At 39.9% G+C, this 25,677-nt stretch overlaps 1 protein-coding gene across 9 annotated transcripts in view; it reads right to left on the bottom strand.

The window, feature by feature from the left end:
* celf2 (cugbp, Elav-like family member 2) overlaps positions 1-25,677 on the bottom strand; it is a 401,403-nt gene that overhangs the window by 35,822 nt on the left and 339,904 nt on the right. For 6 of the 9 annotated variants that reach the window (XM_079653156.1, XM_079653157.1, XM_079653161.1 and 3 more), the window contains exons 2-3: positions 13,644-13,693; positions 6,829-6,996 (exon numbers count right to left, since the gene is read on the bottom strand). In XM_079653156.1, the coding sequence (XP_079509282.1) occupies positions 6,829-6,996; positions 13,644-13,692 (217 nt within the window). In that variant the 5' untranslated portion in view covers position 13,693. The remainder of the gene's footprint in view (positions 1-6,828; positions 6,997-13,643; positions 13,694-25,677) is intronic. The other 3 variants (XM_079653158.1, XM_079653160.1, XM_079653164.1) reach the window with 1 other exon arrangement.

Genomic DNA, 25,677 nt, shown 5'->3' with positions numbered 1-25,677 from the left:
AATGTTTTCAAAGCACAGACGAAGTATTTATATTTATAAGTATTTTATGGTTGACTGTCGTTGTTATGCTCTGTTGGTGGAACGTAATAAAGTACATTTACTCAAGTACTTCTACTTAATGCAAGTCTTCAAAGAAAACCACAAACAATTGCAACGAAGTTCACAAATGAAGAGTGTTTTTTATGTTAGTGCTACAGAAACTTGCGAATACTTTTAAATGCATATATTTGTGTATTTTTTTATTATTTTAAAAACGAGAAATATGTATCTGTGGAATCCAAAATATATTTTTGATTATTTTTACTTTAAAAAAAAAAAAAAAGCTAAATATTTTTTGTGTGCATTGAATTTTTGTGGATGGAAACATTTATATATAAATCCAAAAGTACATTTCCTTCTGTGCCCATTTATTCATTTTGAGACTGATCCGACCACATACCCCCCGTAACCCCATCCCACCACCTCCCCCCACCACAGGACAACATCATCATCGGGGGCTTTTGATTGGCTCTTCCCCCTCCTTTTTCTCTCTTTCTGTCACTGTCTCTTATTCTCTCCTATCGCTGCTACACACTGACCGAATTAGTCATACCTGAATTCCACTCAATGTAAATCAGGCCGAATCTGCATGCATTTGAATTAATTTGGCCGTGTATCGTGCGTCTGATTGGCTCTTTCTCTCTCTCTGTCGAACAGGAAAGAGACGGGACAAAATATCTGCGGGCGCCTCAAGAGTCAGATGGAAAATCGTATTCAAATCAATCCACGGAGAGAAAAGCAGGAGATGAGCGGAGGTGTAGTCGACCTCCTTCGTGACTGACACTGATTTTAGCCAATCAAGTTTGGACGCAGCTCGAGGGGGGGTTTGTTATTGGCTGTTGGAGCGTAAGGAGGTTGTGTTTGTCTGACTGGTAAGGGAGTGATTAGAGGAGATGATGTGAGAAGTGCTTCAACAACCCCCCAGACTAATAATATGCTAACAAACTCACTAAGCCATGTTAGCGCAGCCAGGCCTGAACTGATTACATACATGCTCACACACACTCTCACACACACACGTTCAGGTTCGGCTGGCTGACTCGTGGTTTGGCGATAGAGGGGGGAATCTGACAGCCCTGGTCATCAGAACGACTGTGAGCATGGGATGAAAGGTTTTGGAGGAAATAGGGAGGAGGGGATGGATTATGCAAGAGAAGGAGAGAAAGAGAGAACGGACCGATGTGTTCAGGAAACAGATGCCATCATGTCCTGCTTCACCTTTATCAACGCTGTTTCGATGACAGAAGCCGTGTAGAGTGATCCGTTGTTCTCTTATTTCTTGTATTTAGTGTGTTATTGGACATTTTAATTCAACTTCTTATCTTTGTAAAAATATCATAATTGTATTTCATTTTGGGTTTATACTCTTAATCTGATTTATTTGTTATTTATCTTATATCCATATTTTTTGTTTTATTGTTAGTTCTTAGATTAGATGGTGGTTATGGTTATATAAGTCTTTATTTAATATATTTTATTGTTACGTTTTTTTACTTTTTTTATTTATTCTGATATAAAGTATTTTGTATCACATTTTTCCGATAACCTCACTTTGTACGTTATACTAATATTTACTTTATATTTGTATTTAATGTCTCTTGAAATGACAATATAGTTGAATCCATCCATGTATACAATACTACATGGAAAATGTTTTTGTTAGTTAGTGTAACCTATCTCTTAACAAAAGTCAAGGTTTCTTTTTCCAATCGCCCCAATGTTTAGATGAACTGAAGTGGTTTCAACTGAACAAAATCAAAGGAAATTGACAACTGTGGTTCCCATTATATTTGACATACCATTAAATAAGGTCTAGATTCAATTTGAGTATATATTAAGCATGATAACGATCTTTCCCTAACCTTAATAAAGTGTAAACTTATCTAGCACTTTAAAGAACAAGAGAAGAACTTTTTAAGTGCTTATTTCTATAAGTTTAAAAAAGCTTTACATGAAGAGGCATCACCTTTGAACAGGTTTTTATAAAAAAAAAATACATAACTCAGCCTCAGAAAGATGAGAACTTTCAGCAGTATGCACCACACCTGCTTTTATTTTGTATAAAACATATTTGACCTGAACATATTTATGTTTTCCTCTAACTGGTATTGTGGAAATGTGCTAGAATGCTTTGTAAATCTGCCTTTCTGACCGAACATTAGAGAACAGTAGACACTGAGACTATCACATGTTGCAGCACTGACCTAGTAAACACTGCACAGGGCTACAGTTCTAACTAATGTTATTTTAGATAGGACATTCAAAAAGAGGTCATTTCATTCTATTTTCGACGGGCCACGATCTGTCTGCTTAGCATCCAGCAGGTTTCCCCGTCCTCTGCAGAGAAGAGCTGCCTCAAAACTGGGTTGATGTAGTTAGCTCTAGGATAGTCCTCCAGACTCACAGGTCCTGACACTTTGCTACCATTTATTTGTATTTTTATATAACTGTTCAGGAAGAACGTGATTGGTTGTCATCTCATCTCACTCTTCTGCAGACAGAACACTCTGACCTCCCCTAAAATTATTTCTATAGCTGCTCTCTCTTTTACTGCACAATTGTGTTAACATGAATCATTCAATCATTAAGTTTTTTGTTTTGCTTGTCCTTGCTTGTCTACCCTCCCTCCACTGTAAAGCGTCTTTGAGTTCCAGAAAAGTGCTATATAAATATAATGTGTTATTATTTATTTGATCTTTTATTGCATATAATTACTTTAATTTCCTGTGGTTTTATCTTTAATCTTCCATGTTCTTGCTTTACGCTTTATTGCCTATTTTCACTTTGTTATTTTCTTATTGTCTTATGGTTAAATCATTATTTTTTTCTTTTTTTTCTATGAATATGGAGCGACTGTTTCAAAACGCAATTTCCCCCTGGGATAAATAAAGTATTCTGATTCTAATTTCAAAAGAGCGATTCTGCTGAAGCTTCTAAATAAAGAAGTCTTCCGTGCCCGAAAAAGTGCTTTATTAAAGTCAGAGCTGCTGAAGAAAAAAGAAAACTGTAGAATCCGTGCTTTGGCTGGTTGTGTGCTTGTCTTATTCTTCATTTTGGTAGAGGGATGGGACGACGCTTAAGCGCTAAAAATACCTCACGGGCCGCATTCTGTCGTCAGCGGAGAACCAAACAGTCCTTTAATGAAAGTAGGGTAGCTCCCAAGGCCCAGACATCCACTGGTGGTGTGATCCATATTTTATTAATAGTGGGATAGAGGAGCTCTCTGCTGATTGATACCGCGCTTTAACACGAGTTGGTGGGACTGAAGGCCTCTAGGGACCGACAAATCCTTAAAGACCTATTTATTTCCAACCTGGTTAGGCTTTTTATTTACTAGCCAGATCCAAGCTGGACTAAAAGCACATTTCCCAGCGCTAAGTGGTTTATCAGATGTAGAGGAACAAGGATTCGGCCTTCAATCTGAAATATTCATGAGGACAAAAAACACGAGCTGAAAAGGGATGGAAGAAGAAAAACGGAGGGGGATGTCTGGGAGAAGGAGGACAAATTGATGCAAGACTGGATTCTAGGACAGCGATGGTAAATAGAGACTGTTTGAGGCGCAAAGGAACATGGGAGTTTGAGGAGTGCAGTTTGAGGCAAAGATTGCTTCTAGATAGGGACAACCTTAAGGAGAAAGAGAGACATTGAGAAAATGAGACTCCAGTCGACGAGAAAACATCCACAAGGCCCGACAAGCACAGAAAAAAAAACACACGACAGATCCACATTGAACCTTTCGTGACGATGACAGTGACAGCTCGTGTGACAGGAGGAGGAAAAGGAGGACAGAGAGTTTTTTTCAAAAGCCCCTCCATCTCCTCAGCACATAGAAACCACAAAGGGGAAGAGGGGAGGGGGAGGTTTTGGGAAGAGAGTAGAAATGAGGGGAGGAGGGCAGGGGCCTGTGTTTGTGGGGCAGAATGGTTGATGATGTAAGGGATCCCTGTGTTACTACAAGGGCTATTTATAGACGTACAATTGCTGGGTGGGATTGATCGATGACTCTTGTGTGGTCAAATGCAGAACTTATGATCCGCTGATATTGTGACTTTGGCCACTTTTAAAGTACTTATTTGAAATCCCTTCACTCTAGTTTGATGGAGATTTCAGAAGACGACAAATCGAATTGGTTTGACAGCCTGATAATGGGCCTGCTTCTCGTTTTCTAACCAGCCCTGGAGCACTTTGTTTAGAGTACATTATGTCAACTTAGCGTACTGCAATTACACTAAGCAAACACGGCAGGAAATCAACAAGTAGACTGTTTCCCTGGAAGCAGTTTGTACCCTTCTCCACATCTAGTTGAACAGCTTATTGAGATACTGCCATATTTGGAGAATTGATGATATTTACTCTTCTGTTGACAGATTATTTACCTTTTATTCTTCATTCTCCAGAACAACAAACAAGAAATAGTTGCTATTCCATTGGTTTCCATTTTTTTTTTAATAATAACTACAATTCGCTTGGTACTAATTGTTTTATATTTAAGGCGGTAAGACAGACACTGCCAAGTCAGATTCATATTATTTGACAAGACAATGTCTTAATAACATCTTGATCATTTTAAAGTAAAGCTGCTTTTGACATTGTGAGACTTTGGCGTATTTTGATGAATAAAAAAAGGGACTGTTAAAATACAGTATTGAATACAATTTGGTAACTATTAACTGAAGTAGTTTCAGTTGCTTTAATGTAAACCAACCAGAGAGTTCGAATATTTTCATGTCATTAAATCATGACCACCAGCTCTCCTTTACCTTAATAAAGTAGTTATATAAGCCTGAGCCCTTTATACATTTGTATTGGCTCCAGTATCGAAGATTTAAAATAATACCTAACCCTACTTATACATTATATAAATGTAAATGAATATATTTTTTTGTTACAATTGCAGTTTACTTGATTCTGATTCTACTGATTTCCTGTATAACGACAGTCAGAACGACAGTCTTAAACCAATCCAAAAAAAAGGAAAGGAAAATGGCTGCTTGACACTGACATTTAAATCCTTCTGTGTAAAATAAAGCCAACTTACTGCATAAATGTAAATGCAACAAGCAGCAACATGTCTCCCTAAAATGCCCTTCAGCTTCACTGCGGAAGTATCAAAGAGCAGAGGACTGTCTTACAGTGAGGCTAAACTGGAGCAGCGGGGAAGGTGGAGGATGTGAATGGAGGTTAGGAGGTCGGAGGGGGGGGGAGAGGGGTGATCCGGGGCTGAATCTGAGAGAGCGAGGGGGGGGGGGGGGGGGAAGAGAGAGAGAGAGAGGGGAAAAGAGATATATAGAGCGAAAAGGAGAAGCATGTATTCACAGTGGTCACAAAAGCCTCAAGATGTCGCTGAGGTTCGTGTGCGTTTACTTCTCATCGTGACTCTCTCAGAACCTCGAAGAAATCTCGACCAACAAGCAGCTGGTAGAAAACAGAAGCGGATGCAATGAATTAAGTAGACGTAGATAACATCATTGAAATACCATGCTGTCTTGAAAGCCTTTGTTCATATTATATTATTTGGACAACGCTAAGGTCTTGTTGCTGGTTTCTATTTTCATGTTTACATTTTATTCACAAAAGGTGATAATTCACTAGACGCAGTTTTCAGGGGACAAAAATCGTTTTTTAACTACGATATCCATAAGATGCTAGAAGTACGTTTCTATGGGACAAGTATTGACTGAAGTATTTTCGTTTTTTTGCTAATGTTATAGCTTATACCATTGAATCATTAAGTCAATTAGGGTTGGGGTTAGATGTAATTTTGAATGGAAATCACCCACTAAGATATGCTTGGAGACTAAGTGGCCTAGGAACTTGGTACATTATTTAAACGGCCACTATCGTAGATAGAGTGAAATATAACGTAACATTTCTGATTCCAACCATTTTTTGGTGGATTTAGCTGGTCTTCTTTACTGTATGACAATTATCTCAGTGATGTTGGTATTCTGAGGCCTTACAGCTCACAGTAAAGACATCACTTAAGATTAACACTATTCACCATTTTTCTTTGCTGCTAAGATGTGTACAGAGCACCCTTCCCCGACAACGCAGTGAAGCAGAAGAGGACTGATGTTTGATTTCATTTCAGTCAACCATTTCACTATCACTCTTGGTTCAGGAGCATTACATTACTCACACATGTGCTCAGCATTTTAACAAAAAAATATGCCGCTAACTGACAAAGCTCTTTTTAGTGACTGCAAAGGAAGAAGACTGTGTACAGAGAGCTGGGATTGGTCAGTGTAAAGGCTGCCATATGTGTTGGCCAAGGTATAGCAAGAATTCCATCTTAACACAGATAGTAATAATAACTTTTTTAGGTAAATGAAGCAGATTTAAGGCAACTGTCTTCAGGAGACTATTTCTCCAGAAGGGTTTTATGTTTTGTTCTCGAGAAAGCAGTCACTAATCACCAATGTTTACAGTAAACATTGTCTTCCTGCAACATTGACAGCTCAGGAAAAACATCCAGTAATAGACAGTGAGGAGAAAAATAGTTGGATATGCAAATAAGCTGCTCATTATGCAGTAAAACTTCTAAGTGTTTTGAATGAAGCCTTTTCTTAAAAAAAAACATTCAATTCCTCGATTCTTGGGTACATTAATGCTTTGAAAAATCTAGTTTACACTCCAGCCATTGGCTCAGAAACCATCTCCACCAGCCGACTGTGGTCAAGACTTCCTGCAGGGTTTTGAGTTTGAGTCACGACAGAAGCAGACACACTGAACAGCAACATCTGCTGGAGGCCGTTGCGGTAATAAAATTCACATGAGGAGCATTACGTGTGGATGGAAGTGAGTCGGAGTGACACACACCTCTGCTCAGTCCGTCCGGCCCTCTGAGGATTCGGCACTCCTCGATCTGTCCGAATGCAGAGAACATGACCCGGATGTCGTTCTCGTTGCACTTCTTTGACACCATGCCAATGAACAACTTCCTGTCTTCCACAGCTGCAGAGCCAAGAAGGAGAACAATATAGAGTGTTAATATAAGGCTTGATAGCACAGTTATAGCTTTATTTGCAGTGTTGGCTGTATATCAGAGCATTGGTTGTATTTCCTTTGGGCAACATTTTCTCTAAATCTCTGCACATTTAAAGGAATGGGCAGACATGGTGTCATTTGTTTGAATGTGGTGGTTTTGTAGAGAGTTAGATGAGAAGATCAAAAAAACATTTAGATTAAAACACTGAACAAACAAACTAGATAAAACATGCATAATTAATTAGCTTAAACCTCATTGGTTGGTGGATTTTGTTACTTTAATATAGAGCTCGCTGATTCCCTTTTTCCCCTGTTTTTGTGCTAAGCTAACCAGCGGCTGGCAAACACTTCATACAGTATATACCATACAAACATGAGAGGTATGAATAATCCTCTCTAACTCTGGGCAAGAAAGCCAAAATATGTCCTATGATTTGGAGCTATTTATTGAACTGTAAACGGCATGGATGTGGAGTGTTTGTGAGGTTGTGTGTGAATGAATGCATAAACGTGAGAATGCATGTGGAAATGTGCACTTGTAGTATTGTTTCCCATTGCAATGGTACGCACTACGCATTGCTTCTTGAACATTGGTGGTGTTTACACCGGGGACGCTTGAGACCCACCATTTTTTATATGGCATATTACTTTTTCAATGTCTCATTTGTAAAACATCTCCTGAAAAGAAAGCTTTAATCAAGAAAGTAACTAACAATTAAAAAAGATTTGCTCAAATAAGGGAACATGTTAAAATAGAACAAATTAGCTATGAGCATAACTTAAACAAACCCTAGCTTACTAGTTATGAAATAAACAAAAACGTTCATGTACGGATCAGTGGTGTCAAAAATGTGCAACATAGTCTTCCCAATCTCAGTAACTATCGACTTCGAACGTGAACCTGATCTCCCCCCATTGCATTCCCAGAAATACTATTTGTTAAGAACCATTTAAATATCTTCTGAACCGGTTGTTTTTGAACATACAACAATAGGAGAATAAACTCAAACATAGGACAGGAGAAAGAAAAGCCTGGTGGGAATAAAGACAAAGAACAAGTGTAATCCAGAGCATAAGAAAAAGATAAAAGAAGTATGGAAAATGCAATGAGACAGAACAAAACGCCAATCAAAAGAAACAGTCAAAGAAAGAGAGGAAGAAAGGGAAACAGGACAGTGGGAGAGAGATGAAGACAGACAGAGTTCATGCATTTCATCATGCCATCTGCCAGGCTCTGATCAATGTCTCATTATCACTTCAACAGCGACCGCGTGCTGAGACTCTCCAGCTTGTCCTCTCTCACCCTCTTCCTCCCACCACCTCTCCCCCCTTTTCCTCCACCCTTCTCCCTCATGGATTCCTCCTCCCTTCCTCCCTCGCTGACACAATCCCTCCTCCTCCGGTGCAACATCCAGGAATGTGATCCGGCGGCAGGTAGCGGTGAGAAACGTTGTGTACGTGAGAGAGGTTAAGTGTGAATTAGGCTGAGAGTGAAATCCTCAACGCTCCAAGAAACAATATGTGTGTACGTGTTCCCACCACATTCAATGTAATGCTAATCCAATTCATTTTTAATGAGGAAACTGTCAGCTCTTACCGCAAGGCGAAAGAGATAAGCGGTCTGTTGCACTCTGGGAAATCAATAGCGCACTTGTTTATTTTGCTGTTTGAATTGTTTGTGTGTTTAAAAAGCAAACCGGCGGGATACGCTGCCAAGATAAGTGTTGTTTCAAAGAGCTTTAAGTCCTTTGTACACAGCGTGTGTGTGTGTGTGTGTGTGTGTGTGTGTGTGTGTGTGTGTGTGTGTGTGTGTGTGTGTGTGTGTGTGTGTGTGTGTGTGTGTGTGTGTGTGTGTGTGTGTGTGTGAACATCACTCCAGAGGAAGATTACCACAAGTCTAACAGCAATGTAATTAATTTACTCTGTGTCGATAGAAAAGAAAAGAGAGGCGATATGGTTACAATTGACTGTTTCTGTTTTTCGGGGGGGGTGATAAGACTTATAAATCCAGCTCTGAGATGAACTGGAGTCAGCTTTGCATTCTGGGGGATATTGGAGCAGAACCGGCTTCACGCTGAGTTTTAACACTTTAAAAGAAGCCAAAAGAAAATAATTACACAAGTTTAGCGAATGGAAAATTCACTGCACAGGATTTAGCAATAATGTTATCTCTTTGTTATAATCAGTCATGGTTTGTATACAAATACATACTCAAGCTTTGTACTTTAACTGCATTTTTTCTCTCACATTTAACTACTTTATACTTCTATTCCACACAGTTTTAGAAGCCAACTTTGTACTTTTTATTCTGCAACATTTATCTGACAGCTTTCAGGTTTCACATTATTAGCTAATGCCAATCATTTAGTACTGTTACTTAAGTACAATAATGATTATTTGTAAAAGAGTATTTTTACAATTAAATATTGCTACTTTTACTGAAGTAATAGGTCTTAGTAATTCTTCCACCACTTGGAATAATGTCTCTTCTCCTCCTCCTCCACTGACTAGACTAATAAAGCTACAAGGATCCATTTGTCACTGTTACACTGAATTTATTGAAGGTCATTACCATTAAGTGGATGGATATGTTACGTATGGTCTGCTTTATATTTCACTATTAAGCAGCTTTATTAAGTTCCACCATCATTACCCTGACGGTTATGTCTTATAAAGTCGTATTTCCACATACAGTGCTACAGTAGAGCGGATGATGGCTTTCATAAAGATTACTCCCCTGACTTTTTATTGTATTCCCCGCAGAGGAAAGCAGTTGTGAGTATCTGAGTATTCAGATCCTTCACTTCAGTAAAAGTACTGATAATACACTTTAAAGATGCTTATCTTCTAAGGTACTGCATTGACAATGGTTATTAAGTAAGTATTTCGGAGTGGTCAGGATACAGTAATAGGAGTAACAGTCAATTCAAAATATATATTGAAATATTTTAAAAATATTTTAAAGGGAAAGCAGCAAATCTTCACATTTTAGAAGCTTAAACTGTGAAATGTTTAAATGTTAAAATTGCTGCCAGTTCATAATCTGTTAACCAACTATGTAATATAATGTTGTATGGGTTATTCTATACCAAAGAGCCACATTCTCCGTTGTGTTGTGTTTAAAAATCTGAATTTATAAAGTAACTTAATCTGTAAATTAAATGTATTGAGATAAAAACTTAAAATATTTCCCTTTGAATTGTACTGGAGTAGAGGTATGAGGTGACACATAAAGAAATGTGTTGGATAATGTACCTCAATTTGTACTTTAATATAGCACTTGAGTAAATGTACTTTTCCAATGGTGGAGAGTGATGGAGCAGGCAATGCTTTTATGTTTAAAGAAAATAAACCCATTTTTAAAACCGGCACTGGATTTGAATGGTCACTTCATTTAATCATGCTTGTATCCATTTTCATATTCTGCTCAATTACACGTGTTTAAGGGTCACTTCACCCAAATTGCAAAAACACACATCTTCCTACGTAGCCATGCAAATAATTTCAATTTTATTTGCCAAATTGTTCCCACATCTGCTGTAGAGATTTCTTGCGCTACATGTATGTCACCCTGAATAATCCACTGAAAACAATTTGAGATGGGAAATCTTTTTCCACCTGAGGTAAATAACCGCTGTTAGTTCTTTGGATTATTAACAGGAATTTGGCTCATGTTGCTGTTATGCTTTTCAAATGCTGTATGTTATATTGTGTGGGCATAGCAAACAAAATTCAATTTATCTCGAGAACATTTGTGTGCAAAAAGCTCCGCGGCAAACATCTTCAAATACCATTTCATGAATGATTTACCAAGCGGTTAAGAGGTCAAAGAGACCCCGAACATTAAGGTTTATTCAGATTTTTTTAAGCAACTGCTGAAAGAGATTTAAAATCTCTTTAGCCGTTGTGGACCACAAATTTATATCCTTTACTGTACCTAAGTAAAATCAGAACTACATTTGTCTTAAAATAGTCCAATACAAGTAACATTTCAGAATTCAAAATGTTACTTCAGTAGAAGTACGGAAGTATCTTCAGCCAATTGTACTTAAAGTATCAAGGGAAAGTACTCAATTTCAAAATATTGTCTTTTCACAGTATTACAGTATATTATTACAGGATCCTGATTCATTACAAACAAATACATATAAGAGTATTTTATTCTTAAAGTTTTTCCATGTTGAGTTTTTATACATTTTATATATTTTTTTGAAATACAATATTGGGTCATATCATATAAACATATCACGTTTTGTATATGTAAAAAGTAGCTAGCGACTATGAGTGTTAACAAATGGTTACAGTGGGAAATGGATGAGTAGAGTAATTACAGTAAGTATGTCTAAAAAGTATTTCATTATTATTAAGTAAAAGTGCTTTGTTACTTTCCACCACTGCTTAAATATGTTATTGTCCAGAGGCCTGTTGTTTCAAAATCCGTCCATAAAACATAAAACTAGAAAACAATCCTAAGCAGAAAATAATATATACCAGGTTAATCAACCCTCAAAGCCTTAAAATAGAAACCAAATAAAATGTCTCTAGGAAAAAAGATGTCAACCATATTCAACTCTCCAACTAAACTAAAATCTTTAATTACATCGCCTTTTAGTTTCCAAATATACCTTGACTAAATATCACAAAGCATAATGAACCTGACAATCACAATCAGTGCAATTCCTTCATGCTTCCAATTAAAAACAGATTGGAATAATAGAGCAGGAGAGAGTTGATTAAGTCACGTTTTAATGCTTTTTTTAAGTCATTATTTGGTCAAGGAAAAGTAGGTGAAAATATCTTTATGATTCACGGTGGCGCTGCAGAGAGGTCCAGGTATTCTACAGACTTAATAAAACGTCTTTGCTTGGCAGTCTTAAATAATCTTAAATCTCACCATGATTATTTTAATATATTTTCCCCTGAAATGTGAAAAACTTTAAAGAAATTATCAATCCCTTAATTATAGCAAATCCAATCCCAATTGCATTATCAGTGAAAACATTTGAAATGTGTTTGTTTTTTATAAATGCAGAATGCAGCCCTGTTGCTGTGTAACCAAGGGTTACAGATATACGTGTTATTGTTTGTAGGAAAAACCTTGTTGTTGTTTTGAAAGGTTTGTCATTTCTCCATCTATAACAATGCAGGTGAGACCGCTTTGGTTCCCTGTGGTTCTCCTGAGACGCTGTGATTGAAAGGTCATGCCGACTTCAAGGCAATCAAATGAAATTAAAATCTCTCCTGAAATGATGGCCTGCTCAGTGCTCACATATTTCATCTCGCTTTTACACAGAAGCAAGATGCTATCATTCAAGTACTCCAAAAGAAATCAAAGTCCCAGCGCACCCCAGGAGGGAAGCACTGCTGAGCATCTTCAGTTTCCTTGGGGTAACATATGAGTATAATGTTTGCTAAAACAAAATAAAACCACATACAGTATTTTAAACTGTTTTAAAAGATTCACGCAATAAGTAAGAAACAATATGTTTGGTTTATCCACCTACACCTCTTTGCTATACACTGACATATTTGTGATATGTCAAAAACCAACATTTGGTCAAATCTGGAAGAATATAGATTTCTCTCAAAATGTGATTGACAATGCAATTTTGTTGAATGGGAATATACTTTTTAGGAGGCCAGCACAGGTGGAACAAGGACTCATACAGTATCTTTTAATTAAAAAAAGCAATACTAAATTGTACAAATACCCTCTTACAAGTCAAAATCCTGCACCTTACTTAAGTAAAAGTACAAAAGAGTTGGTATTAAATTGAAATATTTAAAGTGAAAGTACCTCTAAATGTTACTAAAGTACAGTACTTGAGTAAAAGTACTTGATTACATTCCCCCACTAGAGAAAATGTGTGTACGGTCAAACAGCCTCTTTAGATTGAAATGGAATGAAGTCTCGGTTATAGGAAATCTCTGGAGAACTAGATCTGCAATATGTAGTTTGGAAATGGGGTTATCTGAGGGTGTGTGACAGCGCTTGTGTGGAATATATGCATGTGTGTGTGTGTGTGTGTGTGTGTGTGTGTGTGTGTGTGTGTGTGTGTGTGTGTGTGTGTCTGTGTGTGTGTGTGTGTGTGTGTGTGTGTGTGTGTGTGTGTGTGTGTGTGTGTGTGTGTGTGTGTGTGTGTGTGTCTGTGTGTGTGTGTGTGTGTGTGTGTGTGTGTGTGTGTGTGTGTGTGTGTGTGTGTGTGTGTGTGTGTGTGTGTGCGTGTGTGTGTTCAGCATGTTTCTAGGAGCGATCTGCCTTCAGGGGAGGGAGGCCGGTTCACCATGAGGCCAAACCGATTCAACTCGCTCTGACCTCCTTACGAAGCACTTTAATAATTCATCACTCATATAAGAATATAGTTATAGATATCAGCTTCCCCCCCCCTTTCTCTATCTCTCTTTCTCTGTTCCCCTTTATGTCTCTCGCACAGTCTTTTCCCCCCAGTTCCCCGTCCCGTCTGCGAGCAAACACACTATAGCTATTACGAGGCAAATTTAAAAAGGCCATTGATGCGTGTGCTAGTGAGATATCGACGTGTCTGTCTTTGTGTGTGTGTGTGTGTGTGTGTGTGTGTGTGTGTGTGTGTTTGTGTGTTTTTCTGGACACTCACCGTTAGATTTCTCACTGTCTGCAGGTTTCATCTGAATAGGGTGGTGCATCTGTGGAGACAGAAGAGGAAAATAAAACATATGAAATCCCTGCACATATTAACAATGTATGGGAGACCGCTATGGCTCCCTGTGGTTCTCCTGAGAAGATCTGATGCTGCCATCACTTACAGTTCTCTCGAATCCAGAACAAATCCAGATAAACATTCATTTACTCATGGGTGTATGAGTGTACCAGATATAGAATGTGATAGCCCTGGATTTGTTTTTCTGCAACACAAATCTTGCTCAACCTTAAAACCCTTCACTGTAGAAGGTGTTGGCAATCACCCAAAGTTGTTTGCCAGTTTGTTAAAAACACCACAAATAAAGAAGAACAAGCCAAAGACCAGAAGTTTAAGAGCAACATAATGGAGATTCTTTCAAACCAGAAGACTAACAATAAGTGCACTTGGAGCGCTCTGACCTCTGCTAAGGCTCTGAGAGATAATGTGCGCCCTGTGATTTGGATCCTTTCCAAAACCTAACCTCCAATCAGAGGCAGTCCAAAAACAAGACTGTACAACGAGGAGCAGCAGCAGTTCATTATGCTAGAACCAGTTTAGCTTTGCAAGCTATTCCAGAAAGTAGCCCCCAATAGAGACACAAGTCACGCCTGCCTTACGTCCACTCACACACTGCCTTCTCTTGTTTAGTCACAATCAGTGGTTGAAAGACAAGGTGTGTGATAAACAGGAACATTACTTTATGACATATTATTTGTCTTTAATTTTGTTTCTATTCATCTTAGCTCTTGCCTCTCCTCATGCAGGCAAGTGGCCTCTGAGCTTTAACATCCTTTCTCCACAGGTGTGACCCAGATAGTTGATTCTGCTTGCAGTAAGGATATCTTATCAGGTGTATAGCTCCCTGGAGCCAGTCAATCCCTTCTAGGTACAGAACTTGCTTTGACTTGTTATCAAATGTGGATTATTCTCTTTAGAACAGTAATATATCGAGGAAAGAATCGCAGAGTTGCTTGGGCAGAGGCTGTGTCACTAATACTATGCAGTGTTTCCCCTACCATTCGCTTGGAGGGGCGCTGCGCATTGAACATGTGCTATTTTATTAAATAAACTAAACACTTTCATTGTAAGGTGTGAGTTTAGTGTTTGTGACCCTAAGAAACACTGATGCATTAATCAATAACAATAATCCACAGCTCCTCTCTCTGCTCCAGAGGATTTAAAAAGATATATCCCAATGCCCCCCCCCCCCCCCCGCTCAGGAGCACCCCCCCCAAAGCAGTACACCTAGGGGAAACACTGCTATGGTGTCTCAGCATATGTCCATTTCAATTATCCAGCCACCCTTCCCATAAATATTCAGTGTCCGACATCACTTCGAAGCTCTCTCTTGTTACATCTGTCAAAAGTGCCGATATTCAATGAACTGTAGCATTAGGAAATTCAGTAGAGAAAACCAATTTCAGTTTTAGATACAGGAAGTGTTTGACTAATGAAGTTACAATTTGCCATTATGTTTCCTACGGTATGTTATTGTAATCTGTAATATGAAACCGTGGCTCTTCGCCAGATTTTCTTGACATATGATTATGGGCTAAACTCTCTTTAACCTTTAAGCCTCTGGAGTAATTGACAATGATGTTCTGTATCTGATCTTGTGTCACTTCCCATTCCTCCTTTATAAGCGTGGGGTGAACAAAAGAGCAGTAAAGATTACCTATGCAGAGATGGATGCATTTACTGCGAGGAATCAATCAGGTCACTAAGGTGGAGGATGGGAAATGAACCTCTGTAAGCCCCTCCCAAGGTGATTTCAGACATCTGTAATCCATCTCTAAGACTCTGGTTATACGTTATTTACATCCAATATGTATCAGATCATATGCCTTTGCATTTAAACCTGGAATCAATAAGTGCTCATTATCTCGACTCTGCTCGGAATGGCATCGAATCTCGATAAACTCATTTTCATACAAACTCCGAGGTCAGATGAAAGGTACGGGGATACATATCGCTCGTGTCTGCCAGGTGTAAATGGTGTCTAAACGCTCACATTTACACTTGTCTTTTAAGATCTCTCTGATGCGCACAAGAAGCCGTTTAATGGAGCTGAATGATGGATGTGTTATTAAGCTGCCGGCTCTTCTTTATGGAAAACAAGAAAACACTTCACAGCTGAGAAGGCTTTGTCACCTCTCTCTCTCCCCCTCCTTCCCACTCTCCCCCTCTGTCCCTTTTTTATACCCTTCCCCATCTCTCTTTCCTTTATGGGAGATTATGTGGCTGTTTGATCTGCGAAGAGACGAATGACAGTGATTCTCCAAATCTAGCCCAGTATCAATCACACTCAAGAGTCAAATACCAGCAGTGTGTGTGAGTGTGAGTGTGTGTGTCTGTCCGTACGAGTGCGTGCGTGGCCTGTTTTACCCATAACGCCCCTGGGCTCAGTCACGCTGCGACAGAAGGCTTTGATCTTCCAATTCCATCACACACCTTTATCCCAACTCTACCCTTCTTGCTCTCTTCCTTATCATCCTCACTCTCCGCTCCTTTTTCCTTCTCCAGACACGTCCCAGACACACACACACACACACACACACACACACACACACACACACACACACACACACACACACACACACACACACACACACACACACACACACACACACACACACACACACACACACACACACACACAAATCTGTCCACCGATTGGTTCCCAAACCTGCCTGAAGGGGGCAGTGAATGGTGGAAGGGGAACAAAGGAAGACAGACAGGCACCTGACACTGCAGACCATTACAGACTCCCTACAAAATATAACCAAAAAAAGAACAAAGAGACAAACAACCCCTTCACGGGCTAATCATTGTACACCCTGAAACAAAAGAGTGTGACATTTCTCATGGCTGACATGTGATTGTTATTGTTTTTCAGGCAGAAATATCTGCACGGAGAAAAACAAGAACGTCTGAAAGAAAAACTACTGTAAGATTTAAAACAAACAAAACAAGGAAGGACGAACAAAAAAATGAGCATAAGGGGGAAAGGAAAAATGAGGAAAAGCGTGCATCAGTGGAAAATGTCATAGAAAAGACATAAAGACTACAGAAAGATAAAAAAAACAAGGAAGCAAGGGTGGACGACAGAAGAGTAGGAACCGTACAAAGGAAATGAAAAACAAACCAAAAAGTATTTAAGAAACTATAAAATTGACAGTGATTGTTGAATGTTTCTCCTTTCAATTAATTTCATACAAAGGTCTTCATATAGTGAAGGAAAAAACTAAAGACACTACAATAAGCAACAGACTGAAAGAGAGCGCTCAACGACAAAGTCAAAATGAAATTAAAATGTAATAGTTGAATGCTTTAACTTGCACTTTGGTGATTGCATCAGCCATGAATGTCTGCGTGGGGAAAATAAAGGAAGAAATGACGATGTCTAGACTGGAAGGTGAGACAAAAGGAATCTCAAATAAAAGAATAACAGAAAATGGAGAGGACAAAACAAAGAAAGAAATAACAGACAGTGACAGAGATGTGACAAACAGACGAGAGAAAGGGAAGAGGGTCACTTCGAGAACCAACCCTCCAGGCTGGAGTATCACTAACGAAAGGACAGATGCAGGGACATGGACGAGGTGTGTGTGTGTGTGTGTGTGTGTGTGTGTGTGTGTGTGTGTGTGTGTGTGTGTGTGTGTGTGTGTGTATGTGTGTGTTTGTGTGTGTGTGTGTGTGTGTGTTTGTGTGTGTGTGTGTGTGTGTGTGTGTGTGTGTGTGTGTGTGTGTGTGTGTGTGTGTGTGTGTGTGTGTGTGTGTGTGTGTGTGTGTGTGTGTGTTGGAGCCACATCAAAAGAGGGAAAGTCGTGTCAAAGCAAAACCCTAGAAGTCACATCAAGCCAGCTCTCGTTAATCCATTTCAAAGACTGTCCTCTAACGGCGAAAAAACAAAAACAAAAGCCACGACAGCATCCTCCGTGCTGCCATCATTCACTCTTCAAAAACATAGCCAAAAGCTGCCACACACACACACACACACACACACACACACACACACACACACACACACACACACACACACACACACACACACACACACACACACACACACACAGCTACAGACAGCTCTCTCTGCTTTTCAGGCGTCTCCTCCTAAGGTCTGTCTACCCAGAATGCCCGGCGGGTGGTGGCGCTGTCGACGTGTTTGATCTCCGAAAGCTCCCGCCGGGACCCACAACGCAAGACTCTCCTTCGCTATCCCACAATTCCACAGTGCTGTTTCTTCTCGCATGGCAGGCCCACAGCCGCAGCCTGCCATTCATTACGCGCTCAGCGGGAGCCCGGCAAAACTACTCAGTGCTCGCCTCGTAAAAAAGCACAGAGAAACCAAAAGCTTCTCCACGTAAAGCCATGTGTGCAGCCGGCATGATGCTGCGCTGGCATTTAGCTTCACAAATGTATCCGTCTAGTCAGGAGGCCGCTTAATCTGCTTCCTGTTTACCTTCCATAACAGAATCCACATAAAAAAAAGCACTACAGTACAATCCTGTAAAAAGAGTCCCAGTTTAAGATGGAAGCTATTGAAAACATCATTTTAAACTGCATAATCATCCTGTTAGAAGACGTGTTCTAACATTTCAGCATATTATTATAATTCTAAATTAATTTGGAGTTAAAGAGTAACATGATATATTAATAATAATAATACATAAGATTTGTATAGTACTTTTCCTAATGCTCAAAGACACTTTACATACAATCAGAAGTTTATAGATGTTATCTTCACGGTCTACTGTATATTTTCTACTTTTTAATGCTGTTTTATTTACATTTTGAGAATTTTTGAATTGTTTATATCTACTCTTTAATTTCTATTTACTGTATGTGCAATGCCTTGTTTTGTTTTTCTATGCTGCTGCAACGCAACCATTTCCCAATTTGGGATCAATAAAATACATCTTATATTATCGTAATCCAAGTGCGGAGTAAAATATGGGGGGGTTGTGGATTAGAGATTGAAAACTGGAGTGAATAAGTGAGTTTTGAATGGGGAGGGACTTCCAGAGGGAGGGTGGGGTGGGGGGGCTGTAGCGAAGACCCTGTCACCCCCAGGTCCGGAGCTTATATATTGTAGTTTATTGAGGATGTGAAACATAGAGAATGCTGTTGCAGTAATCCAGTTGGGATGTAATGAAGGCTTGGAAGAAAGTTTTATGGCGCATTTACACTGCAGGCCTCGCTCGGCCTCGCTCGGTTTGGTTAGGCCTTATTAGGCCCGGCTCACTTTAATGCTGCGCTCACATTACAGTTTGGGAACTGGGGTAGTATCTATAGTAACGCAGTGTAGGCGGAGCCGTGACGTCATCTTCAATGGGCGCCCAAGAAAAACAACACAGCCGTTAGCTCTTAGCACTCAGAGCTCACAGCTCTTCATATCTGTTCAGAAACTAGACAAAAGTTAAACAAGTACAAACCACAGACTGCCTGTGTCATGGCGAATACAGTCGCTGGTTTATTTATGTCTGTATAGGCCGTTGTTGTGAGTGTGGACGGTCGGAGCATATATAACGTTAGCTTAGCCAAGCTCCATTTAGCCCTGTTTATTGGCCTCGATAGAACCACAATTTAGTCGGGCCAGAAAAAAGGTGAAAAAGTAGCCCCGGGCCGGAACTAGGCCAAGTGTAAGCGCAACCAAAAACAGGCCCCGCACGGCTCGGCACGCTTAAAGCGAACTCCGCGCTGTAGTGTGAATGCGCCCTTAGTGGCAGTGGATGAGAGGGAGGGTCTCGTGGAAGCTGTGTTTGTGACCTGGTTGACGTGAGGGAGGTGTTATGGAAATTATGGTATTAAAGCTTAATAAAGTGTAATCCTAATGAAATGTAATTTGTAACTAAGTGGTATCCTTCCAAGTGTTTTCAATCCTAATGTATGAGAAGAACATTTGGTCTGTGTTCACAAGGGTAAGGGTTTTATGACTGCGACACCTAATTGTGCTTTGTAGGGTGTGAGTTTTGCTTATTTGTGATAAGGCGACCACCTGGGCCCAAATGTTGTTGTGGTGTCATGTGATATTTGATGTCTTCCTATAAGAGAGTCTGTCACATACAGAGCAGGACGCACTCAAGGGGAGTCGTCATGCTTGCAAGCATTAAACAAAGATCCTAAAAAACGTTGTGTTTCTTTGCATATTTTTGCCATATTGCAGACTCGCTGTAGGTTTGGGTGGAGACTAGGGGTCAGATTGGAATTGTGCATAAAGCCATACCTTGAAATCTTTAATGAATCTTAATCAACCAGAGCATGACTTTACAAAATAACCAGGCTGAATACTTGACAGATGTACAGTTAACAAGAAGGACTCAAATTGAATGTAATTTCCTGATGTTTCGATTATTACGTTGTTAAAGGTTGTCTGAGTTTTAAGAGCATTATTATTTGCTCGTAATGCGTCTGCGGTGCACCTCAAGAGTCACCATTCGTTTTTTAATCTTGGAAGGAGCACTTGAATTGCCGCATTACAAGCTGCAGTGTTTCAGTTGTAATCTCAGAGGCTCGCTGTAAACCACATGGCATACGCAACACATTAGAAAATCGATTAACAATCATATTACAGATGCAAAATGAAAATCCTCACTCACACCACGACGGTAAGTTGTCCCACTCTTTAGGAACTACTTTGCTGAGAATAACAAGTCCTTTCTACAGCTCTACAATTACTGCAAAGCCATGTGTTACATTTATTAGCCTGCTATACAATTGTTTAATTTGGATGCATAGTTGGTGGAGCAGCAGCTACACAGGAGTCAGCGGTGAGTGTTTTGCTTATTCATGTCGAAATCACATTTTACTTAATGACTTTATCCATCTTACAAATGAGGGGGAGAGGGGGGGGGGGATTCTGATTTTGTTCAAGTTGTTATATAAGCGGAGTTCGTTCCTTCTTCCTGACTGAGAGCTTCATAATGTCCTTTTTATTGAAGAGGCTAAAAACATATTTCTTCATGAATGTACTCGTAATTTAATAGCTACAACTATGGCTGCATGGATATGGATATGTAGTGTAAGTGTAAATAGATTATACTCATCTCTCAGGATAAATGTACAATATTCAAGCATCGCATCAGATTTTTAATAATTTCATAGAAACATATCTGCCTCTTTAAGACCCTTCATATAATAATAACAAAGTATATTTCTTTTTAATTAAAAAAAATGCAACTTACACACTTGAATAATGTATGTATATCCTATGTTTGTTTATTGAATTGTACTAGTTTAGTAGTAAAAGTGGTTGTTCTGTTAAAGTGTATTCTAACTTTCTCTGTATATTTTATTGTCTAAAGAATAAATACATAGCTAATCTTATCTAATCGAAACTAATTAGAAAAGGGCGCAAAAATCTCTTACGCAGAAAAATATGTGTGATTGCTGGCTTGTGTTGTAAAGTGCTTAAAAGACTATACACAAAAGAAATGCTGTATATGAATGCAACACATTTCCTTTATTCACCTTTAGCCGCTGGTTATCATTTGGATTATCGCTTCATTTCTCACAGTGCTCTCTATTAATATGAAAGATTCGAGTAATTGAGCTTTAATTTGTCTGCGAGCATGACAAGTCAAAATTGTCACCATGCAAGAACAGCTTATCGAATCACCAGAGGATATTTATATCAGTTAAAAGCCAGACGAAGGGAAGCACGAGGTCCACATCACGCCGGAGGAATCAGAGGACAGATTTGACGAGTTTCCAGTTACAGGACAGTGTCTTCAGTTCCTTTCAGAGGCAAAGTATCTATATGTAGGACTATCTGACACCCGCTAACCACCCTCTTCCCCTTTCAACCTTGTTTATATTTATGCCCCCATCATGTACAGAGACTCCGAGCAACCTATCCTGGCGATATGTGCTAACCCTCCCCCAATAAATACCCCCCCTTGGTACATTGAGTGCAGGAAACTGGACACTTCCTAAATGTTAACTGCAGCTCCGGGGTTAACGTGATCCCCCGTTGGCTCCAAATGCCCGCCGACGTCTTCCAGAAGTGCCCCCGTGCTTTAAAGTTCAGAGGTCGACGTCTCCTGGATCCACCGGACTAACTCCAGGTTCATGCTGGGAATAGGATGAGTGTGTAAGGAGTGTGAGTGTGTGTGTGTGTGTGTGTGTGTGTGTGTGTGTGTGTGTGTGTGTGTGTGTGTGTGTGTGTGTGTGTGTGTGTGTGTGCGTGTGTGTGTGTGTGTGCCCTTTGCCAGCACCTTCAAAGCAACGGCCAACTTCACATGACCAGAGTGTGTGTGCCAGAAACCAGAGAGTGCACATACTGTATGGCACCAAACACCAGCATCTCTCTCTGTCTGGGTCTCTCACTCACACACACACACACACACACACACACACACACACACACACACACACACACACACACACACACACACACACACACACACACACACACACACACACACACACACACACACACACACACACACACACACACACACACACACACACACACACACACACACACACACACACACACACACACGCACATGGCTGCACACACACACTCTCTTTCTCCACCCTCCCCTCTGAAGGTGTGACGGTGAGCTGCTGGGTCAAAGTCAGGCAGATGGTCCTCGCAGTCGGGATTCAATATCAGTGACCGGGACCATACGACCTGCCACACACCCACATGACCTCTAGACAGTGATCTTCTGCAAAACACTCATTGAGGAATTCCACTTAGGAAGAAGAAATAAAGACACCTTTCTGAAGCTTTTGCAGTCTTAAAAATGTTCTAAATTAAGTAGTGTTTGGGGGCTTAGTTGTGACTTTGGATTGGTGGTAGATTTGCTTTTCTTTCTAAGCAACACAGTCATTGGCAGGGCTTGAATAACATGAGTACAATTAACATATTGTAGTTATAACAGTGGGTATGGCATTTACACACAATTTGTACTTTTCCATCTTATTTGCAGCTATAATTACCATATTTATCTTTCGTCATGTCATTGTATTACCGACAGAAATGTTATGTTTTAGATTTAGTGTGTGGGTTTTACTGAAATAGACCCGATTTTCATGAAACTCGATGGAAGGGTGAAGAATGGATGACTTAAGGGCCCACTGCATTTTGAAATCTGAATAACAATGTGAATACACTTCTAGTTATTGTCTGTGTGCTGGTGGTGGTTTTCGCTCTACAGTATACTGTGCGTTTCCTTGAGGGTGGCTTTAAAGACACATTTCCATTTTCTTATGAGGATATATCAGGTCTTTATGATGCGTTTTAAGTATTTATATGTTAAACAAACAGCACATAAAGTCATTCAAAGTTATCCAAACTTCCAGATGGCAACCACATTTGTTTGGTGTGTCATGTTTCCAGGCAACATGCAATTTGATTCAACTTCCTATAAAGACGACATGAGTGGCCTAAAGTCTGTCACACCTGGTGTTTAAAAAAACGCAGCAAACATGAGTCTTATACTTCTATCAGTAAAAATCATGGTTTGAAGTGCCTGGTTTCCTATGATGTAGTCTTGAATGTACATCACATAGAAACAAGTAAACTTCAGATGGGTTTCCCCTATGCTAAAAACACAAGCTGTACACACACACTTGACACATTACAAACTCTGCTTCAGCACATCCCTCTGACAAACACCTTGATACAGATAAAGAGTGACTTTAATTCCCCCTCTCCTCTCAGCAAACAAACCACTTTAAATCAAATTGTCCTTTACAATATCCCCTGTCTTAGCAGTGCTTAGCGCGCAGTTAGCCTACATTATCCCCACTTCATTTAGCTCGGTAAACAATTAACCCAGCGCGCGCGTGTGTGTGAGCTGAATGATTGAGGGATTTGGCATTAGCTATGCTGCGTGGCATCTCCACACTAACTACTCTAAGTGTTTAACATAGTTAGCCACCGTCCCCCGTCCCCCGTCCCCTCCCGCTGAATCAATATGCTTAAACGCTGCTACAAACTCGGAGAGAAAAGAGGGGTTAAGGAAGTTTAATTGAAACAAGCTATTAATATTTCCTTCCTTAAATAAAGAACACACACTCTGCGCATCGATGAGGTTTGCCTTCCTTCAGCCCTGTTTTTTTCTTTTTCAGCATTTGGGTTCCACTACAGCAATTACAGCCTTTAATTGAATTGATTTCGATAATGAGCTCCTGTAATGACACCGCTGTGGGAACGGTCGTGTGTACAATGTGTGTGTGGCGTCGGCAAAAATGGATCGTCTTTGGGGACTTGAATGATTTAACGATGAAGCATTTAAAACACTGGTGTGTGTGTGTGTGTGTGTGTGTGTGTGTGTGTGTGTGTGTGTGTGTGTGTGTGTGTGTATGTGTGTGTGTGTGTGTGTGTGTGTGTGTGTGTGTGTGTGTGTGTGTGTGTGTGTGTGTGTGTGTGTGTGCGTGTGTTGGTCAGCTGTCAGCCTTTTCATAACCCGCTTGTTCGAGGTCTAACCTTTCAGCTTGTTGCATAATATCCTCCAGGCTATAACACATGAATGTTTGATGACACATGGCTTAGTACATGATAGATTTAATATCCTACACTGCTGTATTTCCGCCGTTTCGGGCTTAGCACCACCCACAAGTATTTCCCAGCTCCTCTGGCGGTTACGGTGGTCAGATTTTTACGAGGGCTTGTCTGCGGAAACTTAAAGTGGCCGCAGAGTAAATCAGTCAGTAGCATTTACCTCGTCTCTTTTTTCCTGCCAGTCTGCTGCTTAAGTGTGGCGCGGAGAGCTATTGTGATAGAGCAGCGATATGTGTAATAGGCTCACGTCTGAACAAACAACACACATGGACTGACAGGCTGTGGACATGAAGCTTTCCTCCCCTCACTGAACTGCTATCAAGCACTCTACCGAAAACATACACTTGTGCACCCTTGAGGGGAAGCCCAGGTATCAGTTAGCTGGTAAATGGGGCTGCTGCTGCTGCCCTTTATTTTGTCTTGCTTGCACCGTTGCGATGATGGATTTGTTTTGATTATATTCAGAAGGTGTTATTGAATTGCGAAATGCTGTTTGGATCGGATTCCACTCGCACTTATCAGGTATCTGCTGAGACTGTCAGTGTCTGGTGGTCTAAATGCTGTCTGAGACGCTTTTATGTCTGAATAAAAACAGCCATTTCTGTGCAGAACACTTCTTTATCTTCCAAAATACAAGATGGGATCTACACACCATATGAGTCGATGAAACTCAACCTAATTCACAGTTGATTTCAAGAGATAAAGAGGAAGCTGGGAGGACATTTGGGGATTTAGGACACTATAGGATGTATGATATTGTTAATGCTTTATAATCGAGAATAAGCCAAACAAAGTATTTTGTGTTTTCACTGAACTTATTGTTTGAAAGAACTGGTGGTTTTGTGATTTTTCCATCAACAATACTAGGACTTTTAAAGGTCTCCTATCATACTCTTTTTCATCAATATATTATTGGTCTCAGATATATACAAAACATGTCTCTGAAGTGTTTGGCTCCAAATACCAAACAGATCATTGCAGCATCCCATAGTCCCCTCTGTTTCAGCCCTGTTTCAAAAGTGCTGATTCTCTGTCTGTTACTTTAGATGAAAATAAGGAGCCCCTCCCCACGCCCCTCTGAGAGATATTTGGTTTAAAATAACACAATGGTGCTCTAGGAGGAGACTCAGGTGATAAGGTGTGTGTGTATGTGGGGGGGGGGGGGGGGTTACCTTGGTTGGTGATTGGCTAATGTTCACACAAGCCAAAAAATCGTTATGACATCATAAAGTGGCCAAAATCTGATCAGCTCATTTTCATGCAGGTTTTTATATAAATGGATCAGGACAAAGAGAGAGAATCTTTTTTCCTGAAACTCTCAGAATCTCTTTACACAGGAAAAAGTGGATTTTGCATAATAGGTGACCTTTAATAAAAATGTGACTTGGCGTGTAGGATTACTGTCCATCAGCAATAATATCTAGGTTCTTGTGTAAAGATAATGTTTTAAAAGTACCGTAGTTTAACCCTAAG

The sequence above is a fragment of the Notothenia rossii genome (assembly GCF_949606895.1).
Source record: "Notothenia rossii genome assembly, chromosome: 10".
Taxonomy (NCBI): Eukaryota; Metazoa; Chordata; class Actinopteri; order Perciformes; family Nototheniidae; genus Notothenia; species Notothenia rossii.
Note: the sequence above shows the minus strand (reverse complement) of the source record. Positions and strands in the feature narration are given on the sequence as shown.